General features: G+C 43.0%; 1 protein-coding gene across 4 annotated transcripts in view; it reads right to left on the bottom strand.

Annotated features, from left to right (window-relative positions):
* FRMD3 (FERM domain containing 3) overlaps window positions 1-21,211 on the bottom strand; it is a 345,965-nt gene that overhangs the window by 57,063 nt on the left and 267,691 nt on the right. For all 4 annotated transcript variants that reach the window (XM_066367922.1, XM_066367920.1, XM_066367919.1 and 1 more), the window contains exons 7-10: window positions 18,861-18,948; window positions 17,197-17,285; window positions 14,221-14,284; window positions 13,269-13,357 (exon numbers count right to left, since the gene is read on the bottom strand). In XM_066367922.1, coding sequence (XP_066224019.1) covers window positions 13,269-13,357; window positions 14,221-14,284; window positions 17,197-17,285; window positions 18,861-18,948 — 330 coding nt within the window. The remainder of the gene's footprint in view (window positions 1-13,268; window positions 13,358-14,220; window positions 14,285-17,196; window positions 17,286-18,860; window positions 18,949-21,211) is intronic.

Here is a 21,211-nt window from a genome sequence, read left to right as displayed (position 1 = left end):
ACCAGGCTGTTTTGAGTACAATAGCCTTGTAGTATAACTTGATATCGGGAAGTATGATACCTCCCGCTTTATTCTTCCTTTTCAAGATTGCTGAGGCTATTCGTGTTCTTTTTTGATTCCATATAAATTTTTGAAATATGTGTTCTATATCTATGAAGTATGTCATTGGTATTTTAATCGGTATTGCATTGAATTTATAAATTTCTTTGGGTAATATAGACATTTTAATGATGTTTATTCTTCCTAACCATGATCATGGTATATGCTTCCACTTGTTTGTATCTTTCTTGATTTCTCTTACCAATGTTTTATAATTTTCCGAGTATAAATCTTTAATCTCCTTAGTTAAATTTACTCCTAGGTACTTTTTTTTTTTTTGGTTGCAATAATGAAGGGGATTGTTTCCATAATTTCTCTTTCTGACAGTTCATTGTTTGTGTATACAAATGCCTCTGATTTCTGAGTATTAATTTTATATCCTGCCACCTTGCTGAATACATTTATCAGGTCCAGTAGTTTTTTGACTGAGACTTTAGGGTTTTCTATATACAATATCATATCATCTGCAAATAATAATAGTTTTACTTCTTCTTTTTCCAATTTGGATGCCTTTTATTTCTTCTTCATGTCTGATTGCTGTGGCTAGGACTTCCAGGACTATGTTGAATAAGAGTGGTGAAAGGGAATACCCCTGCCTTATTCCTGATCTTAAGGAAATTGCTTTAATTTTTGCCCATTGAGTATGATATTGGCTGTGGGTTTGTCATAGATGGCCTTTATCAAGTTTAGATATGTTCCCTGTATTCCCACTTTGCTGAGAGTTTTGATCATGAATGGGTGCTGGATTTTATCAAATGCTTTTTCTGCATCTATTGAAATTATTATGTGGCTTTTCTCCTTCCTTTTATGTGATGAATCAAATTGATTGATTTGTGAATATTGTACCAGCCTTGCCTCCCAAGAATAAATCCCACTTGATCATGGTGTATGATTTTTTTCATATATTGCTGGATCCAGTTTGCTAATATTTTGTTGAGGATTTTAGCATCTAAATTCATCAGGGATATTGGTCTATAATTTTCTTTCTTTGTGTTGTCTTTGCCTGGTTTTGGAATCAGAATTATGCTTGCCTCATAAAAGGAGCTTGGAAGTCTTCCTTCCTCTTGAAATTTTTGAAATAGCTTGAGAAGGATAGGAGTTAGTTCTTCTTTGAATATTTGGTAGAATTCACTTGTGAAGCCTTCAGGCCCAGGACTTTTCTTTGTTGGGAGTTTTTTGATTACGGTTTCAATCGCATTTTTTGTAATCAGTCTGTTTAGGTTTTCTGATTCTTCCAGATTGATTTTGGGAAGATTGTATGTTTCAAGGAATTTGTCCATTTCATCTAGGTTGTCTAGTTTTTTGGCGTACAGTTCTTCATAGTATTTTCTTACAATATTTTGTATTTCTGTTGTGTCAGTTGTTATTTCTCCACTCTCATTTCTAATTTTATTTATTTGAGTCCTCTCTCTTTTTTTCTTGGTGAGTCTAGTTAAAGGTTCATCAATCTTGTTTACCTTTTCAAATAACCAGCTCTTGGTTTCATTGGTTCTCTGTATTGTTTCTTTAGCCTCTATGTCATTTATTTCCTCTCTAATCTTTATTATTTCCTTCCTTCTACTACATCTGGGCTTTACTTGCTGTTCTTTTTCTAGTTCTTTTAGATGCAGGGTTAAGTTGTTTATTTGAACTTTTTCTAGCTTCTTAAAGTATGCCTGTAGTGCTATGAACTTCCCTCTCAGTACTGCTTTTACTGTGTGCCATAAATTTTGAGTTGCTGTATGCTCATTATCATTCATTTCTAGGAATTTTTATTTCTTCTTTGATCTCATTGTTAATCCATTCATTATTTAACAACCTGCTATTTAGTTTCCATGTGTTTCAGAATTTTTGAGTTTTTCTGTTATGGTTGATTTCTAGTTTCATGCCATTGTGATCAGAGAAAATGCTTGATATGATTTCAATCTTCTTAAACTTGTTGAGACCACTTTTGTGCCCTAACATGTGGTCTATCCTAGAGAATGTACCATGAGCACTTGAAAAGAATGTATATTCTGCTGCTTTACAGTAGAAGGTTCTGAAGATATCTATTAAATGGAGTTGATCTAGTGTGTCCTTTAAGTCTGCTGTTTCTTTGTTAATTTTATTTTTTGAGGATCTATCTAGTGATGTTAGTGGGGTATTGAAATCCCCTACCTTATACTATTGCTGTTGATCTTGCCCTTTATATCCATCAAAGTCCGCTTTATATTTTTAGGTGCTCTTATATTAGGTGCATAGATATTTATAATGGTTATATCTTCCTGTTGGATTGCTCCCTTTATCATTATGTAGTGGCCTTCTTTATCTCTTACTATAGCCTTTGTTTTAAAGTCCATTTTGTCTGATATAAGTATTGCTACCCCAGCTTTTTTTTCATTTCCATTTGCATGAAATGTTTTTTTCCATCCTTTTACCTTTAGTCTATGTGCATCTTTTGTTTTAAGGTGTGTCTCTTATAGACAGCATATGTACGGGTCCTGTTTTCTTAACCATGCAGCTACCCTATGTCTTTTGATTGGATCATTTAATCCATTTACATTTAAGATTATTATTGGTATGTAGTTGTTTATTGCCATTTTATTCTTTAAAGCTGTATTCCTCTTTTGCTATATTCTTTTCCCACTTTGATCTGTTTACAACAGGCCCCTTAACATTTCCTGCAGCACTGGTTTGGTTGTAATGAATTCCTTGAGTTTTTTTTTGTCTGGGAAGCTTTTTATTTCTCCTTCAATTTTAAGTGATAGCCTTGCTGGATAATGTAGTCTTGGTTTTAGGTTCTTGTTCTGCATTACTTTGAATAGTTCTTGCCATTTCCTTCTGGCCTCAAGTGTTTCTGTTGAGAAGTTGGATGTCATCCTTATGGGGGCTCCTTTGTAGGTGATAGCCTTTTTTTCTCTAGTAGCTTTTAATATTTTCTCTTTATCACTTAGCTTTGGTATTTTAATTATGATGTGTCTTGGTGTAGATTTCTTTGGGTTTCTCTTTAATGGAGTTCTCTGTGCTTCTTAAACTTGTGAGAGTTTTTTCTGCATAATTTAGTTAAGTTTTCAGCTATGATATTATTGAACAGTCTCTATCCCTTGTTCTTTCTCTTCTTCTTCAGGAATCCCTATGATGTGGATGTTATTTCTCTTCATGTTGGACAGAGCTCTAGAGTTTCCTCAGACTTTTTGAGTCTCCTTTCTTTTTTAAGCTCTGCTTCCGTGCCTTCATTCAACTTGTCCTCCAACTCACTGATTCAATTCTGAGCTTCATCCATCATGTTTTTAATTCCTTCCATTGTGGTCTTCATTTCTGATATTGTATTTGTCATCTGACTGATTCTTTTTTAATATTTCAATGTCCTTTTTATACTTGCTATTTCTTTATTTAGGTGTTCGTAATGACCATTCCATTGTTGTTCTAAGATCCATAAGCATACTAACAATCATTATTTTAAACTCAGCATCTGGCAGTTTGGTTATCACTCAGTTCATTTCCTGAAGGTTTCTCTTGTGGTTTCATTTGGATTGCACTTCTCTGTCTTCTCATTATGTCTGTGTGTTTGGGTTTATTGTTTGCAGAGCTGGTTGAGTCTAGGCTTGGTGTTATCTGCCTCCAATTATTAGTTGTATTATTTCTAAGTCTTCTTGGGTTGGCATCAGCTGTTATTTGTAATCCACTGTCAGATTTGGCTTTTCTAGTAGAGCCACATTGAAGTCTTGATTTGTTTGTTTTCTTCTCAGTTTTCTTAACACGTGGTAGTCTTGTTTACTGATCTTAGTGGGGGGCTTATTTGAAATTGTATCCAGGAATGGTGTAACCTGAGACTCTGAAGGCCTGATCTGCCAGTTACTCTCTCCAGGGGTGGGGTGTTTTTTCAACTTCAGTAGAGGGAGGTGTATCTCAGATCTCTATGGAGAGCTGAGTTACTGCCCCTCCTCCCCACTTCTTGTTTTCAGATAAGTCTTGTTGTGCTGATTGGAGCTGGAGAGATGTCTGGCAATGAGTCACTTGGAACTACTTTAGTCTTGTATTGTGTGGAAGGATTAACCCCTCCCCCAGCTATGGCTGCCTCCAGTACTGGATGAGTCAGCTTCTCAGGTCATCCCATGCATTCTTCTGCCCCTCACCGTCTGTCTCTCTCTCTCCTCTTTCCTTTTGGAAGACTATCCAGCCCTTTCAACACACATCATTCCCAGGTCCCCAGGCAAGTGGCTGTGAGTGATATTTTCTGCTCTTTTCCTTGGAGTGAGAGACCTTCTGGGCTCTCAGCCTCACCCTCCCTCCATTCCTGTAAGCAGGGGAGACCCACCACTCCTCAGCGCTCCCTACCAAGCTCAGTGTGGCTTCTTCTTTGCTCCTTAGTTTTTGAGAGCTGTTCTTGTAGTCCAGAGTTGATTTTTCACGCTGATTGTTTCTAAATTAATTTGTAATCCAGTTTGGTGGTGTGAGCTGGGAGTCTGTGCATCTGCCTACTCCGCTGCCATCTTCCCCTCCCCTTAATCTAATCCTTTCTTTCATGAAATTTTAACAGGGGAGTTTATTCTGAGAACTTGAACAGCATAAACCCACTGGGAAACACAGACAGTTGGATGGCAGGACAAGGACAGGGGACAGAAAGGCAGATTTGTTCTCAAACCTGGCCGAGTGTCAATGGTACCTAGAGTAAGGGATAAAGCACTGTCCTCAGGCTCCATCACTAGTCTCACCAAGGAGGTCCAGAGGGGGACCAGGAGTTTTGATATTTTATCAAACACCCCAAGGCCATTCCAAGGCTGCCCACTTGCATTTGAGAACCTCTGAGTTCTCATATGCTTCTTAGATGACTTGAGGAGTGACATTTTACCTGAAAGAGCAGAGGCCCAGGTTCCTATCTGCTTGTGGTCCCGTGACTTTGGTTTAGTCATGTAGTTTTGTTTGTTTGTTTGTTTGTAGCGAGAGAGACAGAGAGAGGGACTGACAGGGACAGACAAGTAGGAAGGGAGAAAGATGAGAAGAATCAATTCTTTGTTGTAGCACATTAGTTGTTCATTGAGTGCTTTCTCATATGTGTCTTGACCCGGGGGCTATAGCAGAGAGAGTGACCCCTTGCTCAAGCCAGCAACCTTGGGCTCAAGCCAGCAACTTTGGGCTTCAAGCCATTGACCATGGGGTCATGTCTATGATCCCATGCTCAAGCCAGCAACCCCACACTCAAGCTGGTGAGCCCACACTCAAGCTTGAGACCTCGGAGTTTTGAACCTGGGTTTTCTGAGTCTCAGTCCAATGCTCTATCCATTGCACCACCACCTGGTCAAGCAAGTCATGTAGTTTTTAAGAGGCCCAATTTTTCCACACATTTTTCAAAGGGGAGGGTCTCAGAATACAGAATACATAGAGCTTTGAGGAAAATGAAGTGATTTGAAAGTGTGTGGCATACCATCTGCTCATGATAGAATGGTTTCTGACCCTCTTACCATCCCCACTCACTTCCCTGACCCCCTAATATCACTCTCAACCCTCTCCATAGCATTCCCACTGTAAAGCCACTAAAGCCAGTTCTCTAAATCACAGAAATTCCAGGGAGCCGTGTCAAATACCCTGAAAGCTATAAAGAAGCCTTCCTGCTCTAGCTCTAGCTGACCTGGGCCAGCGCTGTTTCCCAGGCTCTCACACCAGCAAGCCCAGAGCCAACATCTCCTTCCTGCTAAAGGCAATGAAGGCACAGCCAAGTTAAAACAGCAACTCCCTCTCCTCCGGCCTTCTCCCTGACCTGCCTTCACCCCAATCCCACCTCCAATTCCTGCTCAAGCTCCCAGCACAAAAGTGTTGACTCTTCTCAAAGCATCTGACCTCACAGAACATTCCAGACAGTCCCTAATTTACCAACACCTGACTTGACAACACTGTGAGTGAAAATGGTGGCCTGGCCCCTACTTACCTTTCCGCTGTCACAGCTCTTCACCACCCCCAGCCCAGATCTGCCAGGGCATGTATGCAGAGACCCATGCACTAGGGGATTTTCCCGCCCCACCCTGCCATCAAAGCCGTGTTTTAAATGGGGTAACATGTGTGATGCGGCATGCAGGCGGACGGTGCCTGGAGAATGCGCAGTGTTCACTCGGTGTCGGTATCACACGATGCCCACAGCACCACACTGCAGGGGCTCACCTCCCCTCACCCCACTTGCAACTCCTTTCCTCTGGTAATGGCTACCACAGAGGCTGGGCATGGAGGTCAGGCTAGGTGCTAGGACACCATGGGTGGTGCCCAAAAGGCCACCTCTAAAATTAGCAAAACAATTTCCCATTTTATCACGGTTTACAAGTTCTGGAGTAATCATAGCAATAACAACATATGTTATTATTGAGCACCTACTATGGACCATGCACCATCCAAAGCACCTTAAACATACTAATTCATTTATGCTTATAGCTCTCTCCTAGGACGAAGCAATCTACATTTCACATAAGGAGACTGAAACACAGAGAGGCTAAGTCACTCAACTATGGCCACATGATACATGCTAAAGAAATCAGGCTGCAAACCCAAGTCTATCGGTATTTTTAAAATAAGGCTTTCACCATGCAGACTCTCAGACTTCAGAGGACCTCAGGATTTCCCAGTAGGCTTTAGAAAAACAACTTGCTGATTCAGTAAGTCTGGAGCAGAGCCCAGGAATGTGTTTCTAACAGGTTCCCAGAGACCCTACTCGAGGATCACTCCCTCTGAGCACTTCACCCTAGAGAGCATGTTCGCACCACCTAGGAAATTTTGATTACCATCAATTTCTAGACCCCCTCTTCCCAAATTCCAAATTCCAATAACAGCTTTATTGAGATATAGTTCATATACCATAAGGTTTAACCCTTTTAGATTGTACACTTGTGTAGTGTTCAGTATACTTCACATAGTTAAAAAAAATTCATCAGAAAACATTTTATTACCCCAGAAAGAACTGTCCTGTAGCCATTGGCAATCACTTCCTATTTCCCTTCCACTCTGATCTTATACAGCCACTAATCTACTTTCTGACTCCGTAGATTTGCCTACTCTGGACACTTCATATAAATGGAATCATCTGTGACATTTCGTGACTGGCTTCTTTTTACTTAGTGTGACATTTCCTGGGTTCATCCCAGTTGTGGCTGAATCAGTACTTCATTCCTTTCACGGCTGGACAGTGGCCCACTGCATTCACATTTCTTTTATCCTCTCATCAGTTGATGGGCATTTGGGGGTTTTCCACTTTTAGCTATTCTGAATAATGCCAGTGTGAACATTCGTAAACACATTTTTGTGAGGATCCTGGTTCTGATTAATTGGGTCCAGCGTAGGGTCCACAACAGGGGTGTTTACAAAAGCTCCTGCAGGTGATCATAATGAGCAGTCAGGGCTGAGAACCTCAGAACCTTATTACTCAGGGTGGCCCACAGACCTGCAGTCCAGCATCACCAGGGAGCATATTAGAAATCTAGATTAGTGTGCTCCACTCAGACTTACCAAATCAGAAGTCAGATGCTAACAAGACCTCCAGGTGATCTGTGTGCTCACTAAAGTGTGAGGCATTGGTTCCGGGAGCCACTCTGGGTCCTTGTCTACCAAGTGTCACATTGGTCCTCTGACAAAGTACACACCAGACTTAGAACAAAAAATGTATGAGGGACACCTTCATCCCCTGCACACATGCCAAACAAGATCAGGACAGACAGTCTTAGTTGGGCCTGCAGTGCACGGCAGAAGCGGTGTGGGATAGAGATCTGCTGAGCCCCCAGACGCGGTGAGCTCCGGTGTTCTGGGGGTAGAGCACCTAGAAAACACAGGGCATCAAGGAAGCTCTGAAATGGTGACTGAGTCTGTGCCGGGGATCTCGTGGGGTTTGAAGCAGGAGGGGAAAAGCCGAGTTTCTGCTTCTGGGCTCTGTGCCCAGGCAGCAGAGCTCAGCACCCAGCACTTTCTAACCAAATCAACGGCCCTGGGCCAGGTGACAACTAGCAGCACATTCACAGATTGAAAGCACACTTGGGAATTTTTTACCACCGGGCCTCCTGTTCCCATGGCAAGTGAAGTGAAAAGGAGGGGCAACCCACCCCCACCCAGGAAAAAAGACCAGGTTCCCTACTTTGCCAGTCGAAACCATTCCAGCATAGTGCTAGTCGGACAGGTCGGGAAGCGGGGCCTGGACCTCTGCCCCGGGGAAAAAGACGGCACTATGGAGGAGGCCGGCACCCACCCTGAGGTTAACGAATCAGAGCCCTCACAGTCAACCAGACTGCGCTCTGTGACCCACTGGCATGCCACAATCATTCATTGTGAGTGAAGGGGTAGTCGTGGCAGTCATAGCCGCAGCTGCCGTCTAGCGATGCCCCATGGGCCTGGCAGAACTGCAAGACAGGTATTACCAATCACATTTACAGATGAAAAATGAAGAGGAGGCTCAGAGTTCAGGTGCTTTGCTCCAGGCCGCACTGCTAGGAAGTGACACAGTCAGGATTCAGACCGAAGCCTGTTCACTTCCAGAGCCCACACCAGGCCACAGTGAGCCAAACAAGCGTGCCCGAGTCCCAGCCCCTCCATTCTACAGATGAGAAGGCAGGGGCCACAGACTTGTCCAGGTCACAGCTGGCCCAGAAAAGGCAGTATGCTTCTTTCTTCCTAAGGAACAGGGATGGTTACGGGATAATGGAGGAACAAAAGGTTCTGGAAAATCTCAGGTCAGTACAAATACTAGAAACTAGAAGTCTGATGAGAGAGAGGGGCAGCCTGGCCTCCCAATAGCAGGGTACTGACAGAAAGGCCCGGCAGCTCTGCAGAGTGCCACTGGGCTGCCAGTGAGACTCCCGCCGTCGGAGCGCTCATTCACAGACAGCGGCAGGCAATTTCTCTGATACGCCTCGGTGGCCCATTCAGTGACAGAATCAGCAGACTGGCCTCGCTGCCAGCACCAGCTAATGACTCTGCCCCAAAATGTGCAGGACAGACTCCCCAGATTGCAGATTCTTTTCTCCATTCTCTCTCCTCTGTGCAGTTCTGTTTTCGCCTTCATTTGACTCATCTACCAACTGAATCTCTCACACATAATAGGACAGCATGTGTACAAAAGAGCTAATGAGTGGAGAAAAAGGAACCCTCACCCACTGTTGGTGGGACTGTAAAGTAGTACAACCACTATGGAAGAAATATGGTGGTTCCTCAAAAAATTAAAAATAGAACTACCATATGACCCAGCAATCCCTCTACTGGGAATAGACCCCCAAAACTCAAAAACACTGGTACGTAAAGACACATGCAGCCCCATGTTCATCACAGCACTGTTTACAGTGGCCAAGACATGGAAATAACCAAAAAGCCCTTCAATAGATGATTGGATAAAGAAGATGTCATACATATATACTATGGACTACTACTCAGCCATAAGAAATGATGACATCGGATCATTTACAACAACATGGATGGACCTTGATAACATTATATGGAGTGAAATAAGTAAATCAGAAAAAATTAAGAACTATATGATTCCATACATAGGTGGGACATAAAAATGAGACTCAGGGACATGGGCAAGAGTGTAGTGGTTACCGGGGGTGGGGAGGGGAAGGGAGGGGTCGGGGAAGGGTAGGGGCACAGAGAAAACCAGATAGAAGGTGACAGAAGACTATACAACTTTGGGTGATGGGTATGCAACATAATCAAATGTCAGAATAACCTGGAGATGTTTTCTCTGAACCTATGTACCCTGATTGATTAATGTCACCACATTAAAATTAATAAAAAAAAAAGAGAGAGCTAATGAATATCCTGTGTTATTCCTGGACAGAGAGCCCATGACTGCACGGAAGGGTCTTCAAGGCCATGCTGCTTCCAGGCAGGGCTCACGGAGCTGGCGCTAACGCCCGTCTGCCGGCTGTTCTCTGCTCCCCACTCCCCCGCCCTCACACTTGTCTGCAGCCAACCACCTAGCACTCCTCTGCCACCTCTTTCCTGGTGGCTGAGCCCTCTGGATCCAGCCCCAAGATCTCCAGACCCATCATCACCTCCCTATCTATTGCATTCTTCTATCCCTGTTCCAGCCTTGGGTCATTGCTCGTCCTCCCAATGTAAGTCTGCCACTTCCCACCATGGTCCTTTACTCTACATGTCCTTCCTCCACCCGAAAGGGCACCACCTCCTAGCTCCCCTAACTGCCTCCCCCCACCCCCACCCCACAGCAACACTCGCCCTCCTCTGGGCTCCCCTCTAGCCTTTCATTTGCACATCCCTTTAGTCTCTATCATGAACTACAGATCTCCTGACACAGGAACCATGCCTTATCTATTTGATCCAGTAAATCTTTTTTGCATGCCTGGGGTCTTTAGGAAACACAAAGATAAACAGAGCCTAGTTTCTACCCTCAAAAAGATCAGATCTAATACAGACATAAAAATCTACAATAAAATGATTTCATGATATATCTTGTTTTGGCTTTGTTTCAAGACTCTACTAACTCCCTCGTTTGCAAGAAAGTATTCATTCAAAATAACTAACTAAATGTCTCTCAATTATTATTTGACAGGAACCAAATGATTTCATGAACAGGGGAACAGAAGAGTTCTAAAAGCTTAGGCTCCAAAGAGTTTGTCAGTTTCTCAAAAGTTACACACAGAGAAACCCTATGACCTAGAAATTACACTCCCAGGGATAAACCTAAGAGAACTGTCGACAGAAAAAAATGTATACGAATAGTCACAGCAGCATTATTCATGACACCTAAACAGGGGAGCAACCCAAATGTCCACCAACTGATGAATGAATATACAAAATGAGGTCTATCCAAATAATGGACTGTTATTCAGCCCTAAGAAGAACTGAAGTTCTGATACATGTTACCACATGGATAAACCTTGAAAACATTACCTTAAGTGAAAGAAGTCAGGCACAAAAAGCTACATAAGTGTATGATTCTGTTTATAGAAAATGTGTAGAACAGATAAAGTCATACATATAGAAATTAGATTAGTGGTTGCCAAGGTCTGGGGATAGGGGGAGCAGGGGCGTGACTACAAATGCATACAGTGTCTTTTGGGGTTGATTATAATGTTCTGGAATTGTATAGTAGTGATGGTTCCATAACTTCATGAATTAAATAGAAAACCACTGAATTATACTTTGAAAAGGTAAATTTTGTAAGTATGTGAGTATTATCTCAATTTTTTAAATAATTTTTGAAAACAAAAATGAGTAATCTCCAATCCCTTTGCATTGTCCTTTCTCAGCTCCCCCGTGGATGGAGAGGTCTAAGACACGCTGATTTTTCAAACCAGCCATTGGGTACCCTTTTTACCAGTCCCCAAACAACACAGGGGCACACACAGACATCTCAAAGTGGTGGTGATTGTGGGGAAAAAATCTACCGATAAGCATCACTGCTTCCTTTCATTGCTAGAAGCACCACATTCTCATCCAAGGATTTTCAAGTTATTCCTCTGATAGAATTTTCCCAGAACTGATGGGTTTCCTGGGGCACAGACTCTCAGTGCTACACCTGGGACAGTTCAAGGCAAACTGGTCACCCAAGCTCCTGAGAAGCAGCAAGAAATGAATGAATGGTCTCTCGTCCCCAATCCCAACTCTGGTCCCCACCAACAACCCCAGCTTCTCTATTTTTGTCTCTTTTACATACTGCGCTTTGCCTGCCCTTCCTTTTAAGGAAAAGAATTCTGTGGCTGAAAATGGTTTGTAAATCATTAGCCAAGCCATCATTGTCCTAATGGGCCTCATCAGCCAAAACCCAGGAGGTTTAGAGACAGAACATTTTCAGGGCAGTGAGTCTAATGAGTAAGGCAGAATTTCAGTGCAGTGTAGGGGGAGACTACAGAAAATACACCTGGATGAGCTCCAGGGACTGGGTGTGCCAACACCTGGCAGGCGGGACTAGGTCCTGACGGTGTCCAACACCACTGCTTTTTCAATCACCAAGTGTATCTCAAAGAGGAGAAGCTGGAACTCAGCGGAAAGGTCCTAAGTATGACCCTCTTCATTAACCTGACAGCTTTATGCATGGTTTCTGAAGTCCTACCCAGGCAACTCTAACTTTCTATGATCCTAAACGCTGATGGCATCCCAACCACAAACCTTTGGCTCTCATCTCTACATGCCGAAGGCTTCTCAATATAAACACGTGTGACTCTCTGCCAAAGGTTTCTTTTTCTGTTTGTGAGAGTACATTTAACCCAAGTGCAAGGTAAGCCATTAGTGCCAGAGAGTATAAACTCTGCTCTCCAAAGTGGCCCTCAACCACAGCGAAGGGGGAATTGGGAGATAAACAGGCCAGCCTCTTTGCCGGTAGGTGGGTGAACTTCCAGGCATGTTCTGCAGGCTGCCAAGCTCCCCTGCAGAGCTGAGCCCCTGTGACCCAGCAGCAACCTGCTCGGTAGCAGCCCCCTACATTTGCTTCCCCATCCCTCTTTCCCACTCCCTTACTGGTCATTCAGTGACCACATCCCACAAAAACCACTGGCACTAAACTCTTTTCAAGGTCTACTTCTGGCCCTGGCCGGTTGGCTCAGCGGTAGAGCGTCGGCCTGGCGTGCGGGGGACCCAGGTTCAATTCCCGGCCAGGGCACACAGGAGAAGCGCCCATTTGCTTCTCCACCCCCCACCCCCTCCTTCCTCTCTGTCTCTCTCTTCCCCTCCCGCAGCCAAGGCTCCATTGGAGCAAAGATGGCCCGGGCACTGGGGATGGCTCCTTGGCCTCTACCCCAGATGCTAGAGTGGCTCTGGTCACGGCAGAGCAATGCCCCGGAGGGGCAGAGCATCGCCCCCTGGTGGGCAGAGCGTCGCCCCTGGTGGGCGTGCCGGGTGGATCCCGGTCGGGCGCATGCAGGAGTCTGTCTGACTGTCTCTCCCATTTCCAGCTTCAGAAAAATACAAAAAAAAAAAAAAAGGTCTGCTTCTGAGGGAAGCACCACCAGAAATAGATCCTCTGACGTGTTGAGTGGAAATAGCAATGACGAAAAAAATAAAAAGCCCATAGCATTTCCACAGCAAGCACTCACCATGCAGCTCAGGACTTGCTCGGGCCGACAGTGGTAGGGAACCACACTGAACAATGCACCAAACGCATTATTCACTTAAATATAATGAAAAAGAACTATATTAAAATAATTGAACACAGAGCTGTTTGCTAAACATAAAGGGTTTCATGGATGCTTTTAAAACCTATGATTGACTAAATAAAAGCTACTTACTTATAAAAGGCCTGGTTCTCCACCCCACACTTCCAAAGATGTTTGCAGGCTGCTGGTGTTGAAGTATGGAATGCCAACATAGCCTTTTTCTAATAAAAAATAATAATAACAAAACAAAAAAGGGCATATTAAACACAGTTTATATTTTTCATCTTTTTCTTTCAGGTATTTACCTATTTGTATCCCGACACCTACCAAACAGATTTGAAGTAACTTGCAAAATGTTCTTTAAAGTGTTGTTAAAATGGTATCCCCCACCCCCACCACCACCCTGTGCAGGCATCACTAATCTATCTAGGCCCTGTTTCTAATTAAAAAAAAAAGTCTTGCACTCTTCAACTCTTCAGGCATTGCCTACCTCTCAATTAGACTTGTGTTAGTTTAAAAATTTATCTGCCAACCTTGAATAACTAGTGCTTGAACTGAAAACGAGGGTCAGGAGATTACACAAACTTTCAAACCTCGCTCTGAGACTCAAAGTTTCAGCGATGTGTTCCCTGATGAACCCAACCTATATCTGCTAACTCCTTTAGTTTAAGATTCTTGGATCTTATAGATTCCGTTTATAAAACTCTCATCATCTCTGGTTGAGATCTAGCTTTGTAAGTATTCTCCACTCATTTCACACATCTGTATTTGGGTAAATTACAGAGGTAGGAAAGCCCCATTTAGTAAATCTAAGTCTATCCCAGTATATTTTTACAGGGGTGTTCACTTGACATTGTTCATCGACTTTATTCTTATACGTGCAAACCCAGTGTTTATTTGTTTACCTATCAGATATTCTCAGCATATAGCTACCGTTTTCACCACAAACTTTAAAGTCATGGTCTTGGGGGCTTCGATGCTAAAGGCACATTTTATGCTTGAATCGCTCTCATGGTTGCGCATGTGTGCGCGCGCACATACACACACACAAAATAATAACAGAGTTAGAAAAGCAGTATCTGACCTCCTTCTGGGTGCCAATCACATAAAATGTCTTCCCTTCAAACTTCAATTTGCAGACATCCGGCCTAAGAAAAGAAAATCTCTTTGAGTGAGAAGGAAAAAAAACTTGGCAACTAACCAAGGTCCCTGGCTTTCCCATAGGAATGCGGCTGACTCACAAACGCCAAAGAGATTGCACTGAAACAAGAGATCCTCTTATCTGCTGCGGAGACTAATGAGCAGCGGAAAGCCACAAAGTGAATTATACAGCAATTTCCTTTCCAAGAGAGGACCCACAAGCAGCTCAGAGCTATTTATTCCAGGCTTTACAGTTAAGCTACGCCTTTTTTCCACGGAGCGGTAGAGGTCTCGTGAACAATAGGACCCAAACAACATGAATTGGCCAGCCCGCTTTGTGAGGAAGGAGAATGTGGTTATTTCACTCAGTTAATAAAATGACGTGGATTCCCAATGTCTGTTCCCTCATCCTTTTATGTCTGTCCCCAAGAAGCACACACACCACACCGTGGAGTTCTCACTCTTGTTCGCCCTGATATGGAAATGTGTTTCATTATAGATTGAGATGCTCAGAATTGTGAGAACAGCTTGATGACTGGACATCTTAAGGAACTGCTTGAGTAAAATCTGCCTGAGCCTGACCAGTGGTGGCACAGTGGATAAGGCATTAACCTGGAATTCTGAGGTCGCCGGTTCAAAACCCTGGGCTTGCCTGGTCAAGGCACATATGGGAGCTGATGATTCCTGCTCCCCACCTCTTTCTCCCTCTCTCTCCTTTTCCCTCTCCTCTCTTCTCCCTGAAATCAATAAATAAAATCTAAAAAAAGAAAGAAAAAGAAAAAAAAATCTGCCTGAAACGTAGACCTTAGAATGCCTTCTTGGTGAGAAAATACATGCAAAGAGAAGAGACAACAATTCTATTGTTATTCCTTTTATCTAATTCCTTGGAGGGTGATGTGTGCCCAATCCTGTGCTTTTCCAGGGGAAAAGGAACAGTGAGGCCACATTAAGTCATTTTAATTTAGGTAGAGGATTTGCAAAGCTCAATGGATGTTTAAAAAACAAACAACAACAACAAAAACAAAAAAAAAACCTCCAAAAATTAATGTGAGAAGAAAATTTGTTTTTTCAACAATACATGGCTGTTAGAAATATATGTGCTTAATTGGAGGCTGGGAAGGATGGGGTTGGCATCAGTACCCCACCAAGAACACCAAGATGTAGAACCCAGAACCAAAGGGTCAGATTGTCCATCAACATACCCAGGAAGAAACTGAGATCCAAAGAGGGGAGAGATTTGCAGTTAATATCTGCACTTGAGACATATCCAGTTCTAACCTAACTATTACAGAGCTCAAGCAATTCAAAACCTGAAGATCTAATGCTCTTCAAGACCCCAGAGCCTTTTATAGCTCTAGGGTGGGATTGAGAAAGTCCCCAAACTACCCGTGCTTCGCAAAGTCAGTAGGGGGAGATTATTATGGAATGGAGTTGAAAATATAAATTGAGTAAAAGGCAATTATAGACAGGACAGGGAAGATATTTAGAGAAACTGGGCATCTTAGAAAGGACTGATCATGAAATAGCAGAGGGAGGAGGAAGAGGAAAGGCTGATGCTAATCTGGGAGAAGGTTGGAAAGGAAGGGGGCACAGAGAGGAGAATGCTAAGAAGGTGGGGCGGGCTACTTGATAATGAGGTGCTGAAAGAAATCCTGAAGCCATAGAACTATGAGAGAATTTCCAACTCACGAATGAGGATGGATGCCCACTGGCCCATCAAGAAGAATTTCAGATTCAAGCACTCAACCCAAAGGAGTGAGCCCACTGCCCACTGAGACAGAACAGGGTAACAAACCTGTCAGGGACCACCAGAGAGGGAACTAAATCAAACTGAAGGTATGAACAAGCTAAGCCATTCCAATATTCCATCACACATATAATGTTCAGCCTTCTTCATTCTTCACCAAAACCATTTTGCTTCTTGATTGGACATCGTGGGTGCTACAGGTCACCTACCCTGCTCCATCCCCCCCTTCTTTGACACAACCTAGGCTTTAGTCTCCCTCAAGTTCACATGGTCACGCAGATCATGCTCTTCCCAGTCCAAACAGGACAAATCTTGATTTGACCACAGTCAGGAGTACCCATTCTTCTTAAAAGAATTGGTTTAAGTAGGCACATGTGACCCAGTCCTGCCCAACTGGATACATAGGAAGTCCCCTACTGGGTTTCGGAGAAGGTCAACCTTGCTTTAATAGCAGACACATGGAAAGGCTGCTCTTCCCCAGGCTCTGGGTGTTGCTGTGAGAACACAGCTACAGAGGTCAGAGTTGCACGCATGACCACACCATTTTATGAGCCCGGGACAAAAGCTACCACCCTGTAAAGGCAGAGAAGAAAATGAAGTCCTACACAGTGTTTTGGGGCAGTTAAGTTAAAGGATCATGAAACTGTCCAATCTCTGTTACTTTTGCTGTGTGAAGTAATCAGTCCCTTTATTTGTAAGCCATTGTGAGAAGACATTGCTATTCCTCTGACCGAAAGCATCTTCATTGACACACCAGGTAACAAACGGGAAGTCTGCAGCAAGGATACAGTGGGAAGGGACTGGGTCCTGAGCTGCGCGAGGGAACTTGCACCTTTACCCACACCGCCCCACTCGTGGTCACCCCTCTGGTCAGAACAGGGGTACTGGTGAGGAAACAACACACACCTTCTCTTTGGAGGCACAGCCTCTGAGCTCGGGACACACCCCAGGACTCCTGAGGTGACTCCTCAGTTTGACAAGTCCGAATCCCTCCTAAAACAGCGCAGCCTAGATTGGGTTCATTTACAGGTAATAAGTCTCTCTGTAATGAAGTTCCTAGGCGAGAAATGGATACTAGGCACTCTACCTGACACATACAAATAAGTGCAAAGTTGGGGAATGAAAAGCAAGACTAAGGAAAATGGTCAGCCGGTTTTCCAAAGAAGTGCTCACCATTTTATCAAATGGATTCTCTTATTGCCCTGGAACACCACAAAGCCTGCAGCAGTGAATCCCAAAAATGTGGTTGTGCCTGTTGAATCCTGAAAAATAAAAAAGAAAGAAAACCATATTTGGTTTGAGGAACATAAAATAAATGATATGTAGTATGCTTATTCATCCTCACTCTGAGGTAATTTCAGGTTAATTCTCATGACTGTAGCAATAGACTAAGTTTCTGAGATGGGATTTCCAAGGCTAGTACTTCTAAAACCTAGGTGCGGTCCAAGAATATGTAGCTTTTCCCTTTGAGGAATAGACCTTCTGCCTCTCCAAGGACCTCCTGGGAAAGTACAGCTTAGTCCCCAACTCCGATGTCTACTTCCAAATGTCTTCTGGGGCCACCAGAGTTCTCACATCTGCCCTGCAGTGAACAAAGTGTCTTGATTGTCATTAGCCCTGAAACCAAAGATGCCATGAAACCAGAGCCCTGAGCATCTATCTAGCTTGACTCGGTCCCACGCAGGATCTCTGGGAATTTTAATACAAAGCTATTTCCAGAAATGCCTACTTTGCTTTCAGCCTCAGCTAGGGAAACTAAGCATTGATAAGTAAAGGCAAAGGAACATCAAAACTGTAGTCAGATTTGTGGATAAAATCTTAGTCACTCACTGGACTAATCTGATTTACACCATGACTAGGAAGAGGCATCTGGCAAATATTCTAAAATAAATGTGTGGGTAGACCACAAGATATAATACATATGCCAGTGTGGGCAACCGCTGGCTCTCAGCCTTGGCTACACGTTGCAATGATCTGGAGAGCCTGTTCTGTATCCCAGGGGATCCTGATGGAACTGGGCAGCAAGGGTTCAGGAAGCTCCCCACATGCCCATAATGAGGAGCCTGAGCCTAGAGCTATAGGACCGGCACGTAACCAAATACAACCAACTGTTCCCATCTGGGTAAAGAAATGTCCTAGTCTGACTTAAAGAGACTGGCTGATATAAGTGATTAGTTTAGGAGACAGGTGAGTACCTGGTTGATGCATAGTTAAAGATATAGAGAGGAGAAAACTTTTTATAAAATATTTCTAGAAAATGTGTGCATAAGCATCACCTCAGGAACTTGTTTAAAAGACTGGTTCACCAGCTGCACTCCCAGTGATTCTGAACCAGTCACTCTGGGGTGGGGCCCAGGTGGTTTGGACACACATGGTCTGGATTTTGTGCTTGAGAGAAATAATGTCAAATAATACAAGTAAAGGAAAAAGAAAAAGAAATACTCCTCGTGTCAAAACCTAATTTTAAATCCTTCTTTTCTCCCATGTCCTCATTTTTCCAGACTGTATTCTTGCTGGCAATGTTCTTGAAAATAAATGTTAGGATGCTATAACTTCTCAGGGATAAAACCATCCACCTGATGGATGAATGGATCCATGTATATTAACTTAGAAACCTGTGGCTACTACATAGCAATTAGCAAGCAACTGGTAGACTCTGCTGCAGAAAACCAACTTCCAAAACAAGTGACTGCAGCCCCCTGCTGATCCTTCCAGTTGGGGGTGGTGGCTCAGGCTGTGGAAATGTCTTAGGAGGGGTTTGCCAGGCATATACAACAATTAACTCTTTTTGAGAAAAACAAATCTTTGAATATTGACTTGCTGTGAGGGGCAGTTACCTTGCATGGATGGGGATCGACCCCATAGGTTTCCAAAGTGTGAGCTTTTAGGAGTAAGTTAAATTCAGCAACCGGTGGGCTCTGACCTCTAGAAACACACAAGAAAAGTTAGAGAGTTAATATGGAAAATTACAGAAACATGGAGTCCCTTCATTCAATAAAATGTGATATCCTAAACTAAATAGAGGGAGAAATCCCTGCACAAATAGGAATCAGTAAGACAGATCATTATTCCTCGCCACAAGCAGCTCTTTGCCAAGGAATCTGAGCCCCTGTTCCCTGACTAATTGTTCCCTAACAAATCCACAAGCTCCCTGAGGGCTCTGGTGACCCGTACACTAAATCAAGGTTATCAAGTTACCAATAAGTAGTTCCTTGGAAATGTAATCTTAATATGAAATATAATTCAGCATCTGTTCTTTCCAACTTATTTTAAAAGATTATCCAGGGTAAACGAAATATCTACCTGCTCAGAGCAGAGAGTGGGCAATCCTGTCGCCCCACCACCAAGCCTAAACAGAGCCATCCAGGTAAGAAAGAACCCTCAAACATTCCACTGGAAAGCCCTGGGCTTTGAAAGGAAATCTCATCCACTAGTCCTACACTGTCCTCTAGGGTGGTAAACAAGGTCTCAGCCCTAAGGGGAGAAGAGGGCTACAAATATAGATGCTGTGAAAAGCCCTTTGGGGGCTAACTTCCAAACCAGGACTGTGCAGCATTTCAAAGGCTCCACTTTGACATTCATATCACACGTGTATCTTAGAGGATCTGAACTATTCCCCAAGGATAAATATATTACCCTAACAACCAAGAAGAAGAATTTCCCAAGGAAAACAACAGGAATTCACTTTTATTTTCAAAAAATAAAACTATGTTGCAATACTAAATCTATTTTCCCCTATGCTTCTCAAAACTAGATTTCTTCCACTAACCCTCCAGACAGCTTAGAGTCACCATCGTGTCCCTAACTCAGAACAGAATCCCATCACCTCTCCCTACGGGCTTCCCAGATCTCCTCTTTACCCCGAGTGTACTGAAACTGCACTGTGATACATCTAAGGAACACCTTTACTTACTCATCGTGATCAGCTCTGTGGGGATACTTTTAACCCAACCACTCATATCTTTCTTTGGCCATTTCTTTGATTGTTTCCTTCCCTCCTCAACCTCCTTTCTTACTCCCATTCACTCTTCTCTTTTTTGAGAGTCCCCAATAAATGGATTTTGAAATCTCTAGGCCTATCTTCCATGTCCTTTAACCTGCATTTCATTCTTTAAATCTCTCTTTTCGTACTATATTCTGAATGATTTAATTCATACTTCCAGCTTGCTAATTTATTCTTTGGCTTTGTGCATTCTGCTTTTCATCCCATTTGTGAGTTTTTGAATAATAACTACATATTTCATTTTCAATGTAGTATCTACAGGCACACCTCGATTTATTGTGCTTTGCTTTATTCGCTTCATAGATGTTGCATTTCTTACAGATTGAAGGTTTCTGGCAACCTGCGCTGAGCAAGTCTATGGGCACCATTTTTCCAACAGCATTTGCTCACTTCACGTCTCTGTGTCACATTTTGGTAATTCTCACAATATTATTATTATTATTATTATTATTATTATTATTATACTTGTTAGGGTGATCTGTGATTTTGATGTTACTGTTGTTATTGTTTTGGGTTTTGGGGCACCACGAACTACACCCATATAAGAATGCAAACTTAATAAATATGCGTGTCTGGCCATTCCTGCCTTTCCCCCTCTCTTCAGGACTCCCTATTCCCTGACACACAACCATATTGAAACCAAGCAAATTAATGACCCTACAATGGCCTTGAGTATCCAAGTGACAGAGTCAATCAATGCATCAAACTTCATTGTTATTTTAAGAAATTGCCACGGCCACCCTAACCTTCAGCAACCCTGATTGATAGTCAGTGGGCATCAACTCTCCACCTGCAAAGATTCTGACTCTCTGAAGGCTGAGATAGATGATAGTAATCATTTTTTAGCAATAAATATTTTTAATTAAGGTATGTACATTTTTTAGACATAATGCTATTCACACTTAATAGACTCTCATATAGTAAGAACATAACTTTAAAATCACTGGGAAACCAAAACATTTGTGCGACTTGTTAATATTTGCTTGATTGCAGTAGTCTGGAACCAAACCCACAATATCTCCCAGATATGGCTCTTGAAATAGTTGCCTGTTCTTGTTTTATTAAAAATAAAGTTTCCGGCCCTGGCCGGTTGGCTCAGCGGTAGAGCATCCGCCTGGCGTGCGGGGGACCCGGGTTCGATTCCCGGCCAGGGCACATAGGAGAAGTGCCCATTTGCTTCTCCAC

The sequence above is a fragment of the Saccopteryx leptura genome, chromosome 2 (genome assembly GCF_036850995.1).
Source record: "Saccopteryx leptura isolate mSacLep1 chromosome 2, mSacLep1_pri_phased_curated, whole genome shotgun sequence".
Taxonomy (NCBI): domain Eukaryota; kingdom Metazoa; phylum Chordata; class Mammalia; order Chiroptera; family Emballonuridae; genus Saccopteryx; species Saccopteryx leptura.
The sequence above is the reverse complement of the archived record's forward strand: the minus strand, read 5'-3'. Positions and strand labels throughout refer to the sequence as shown.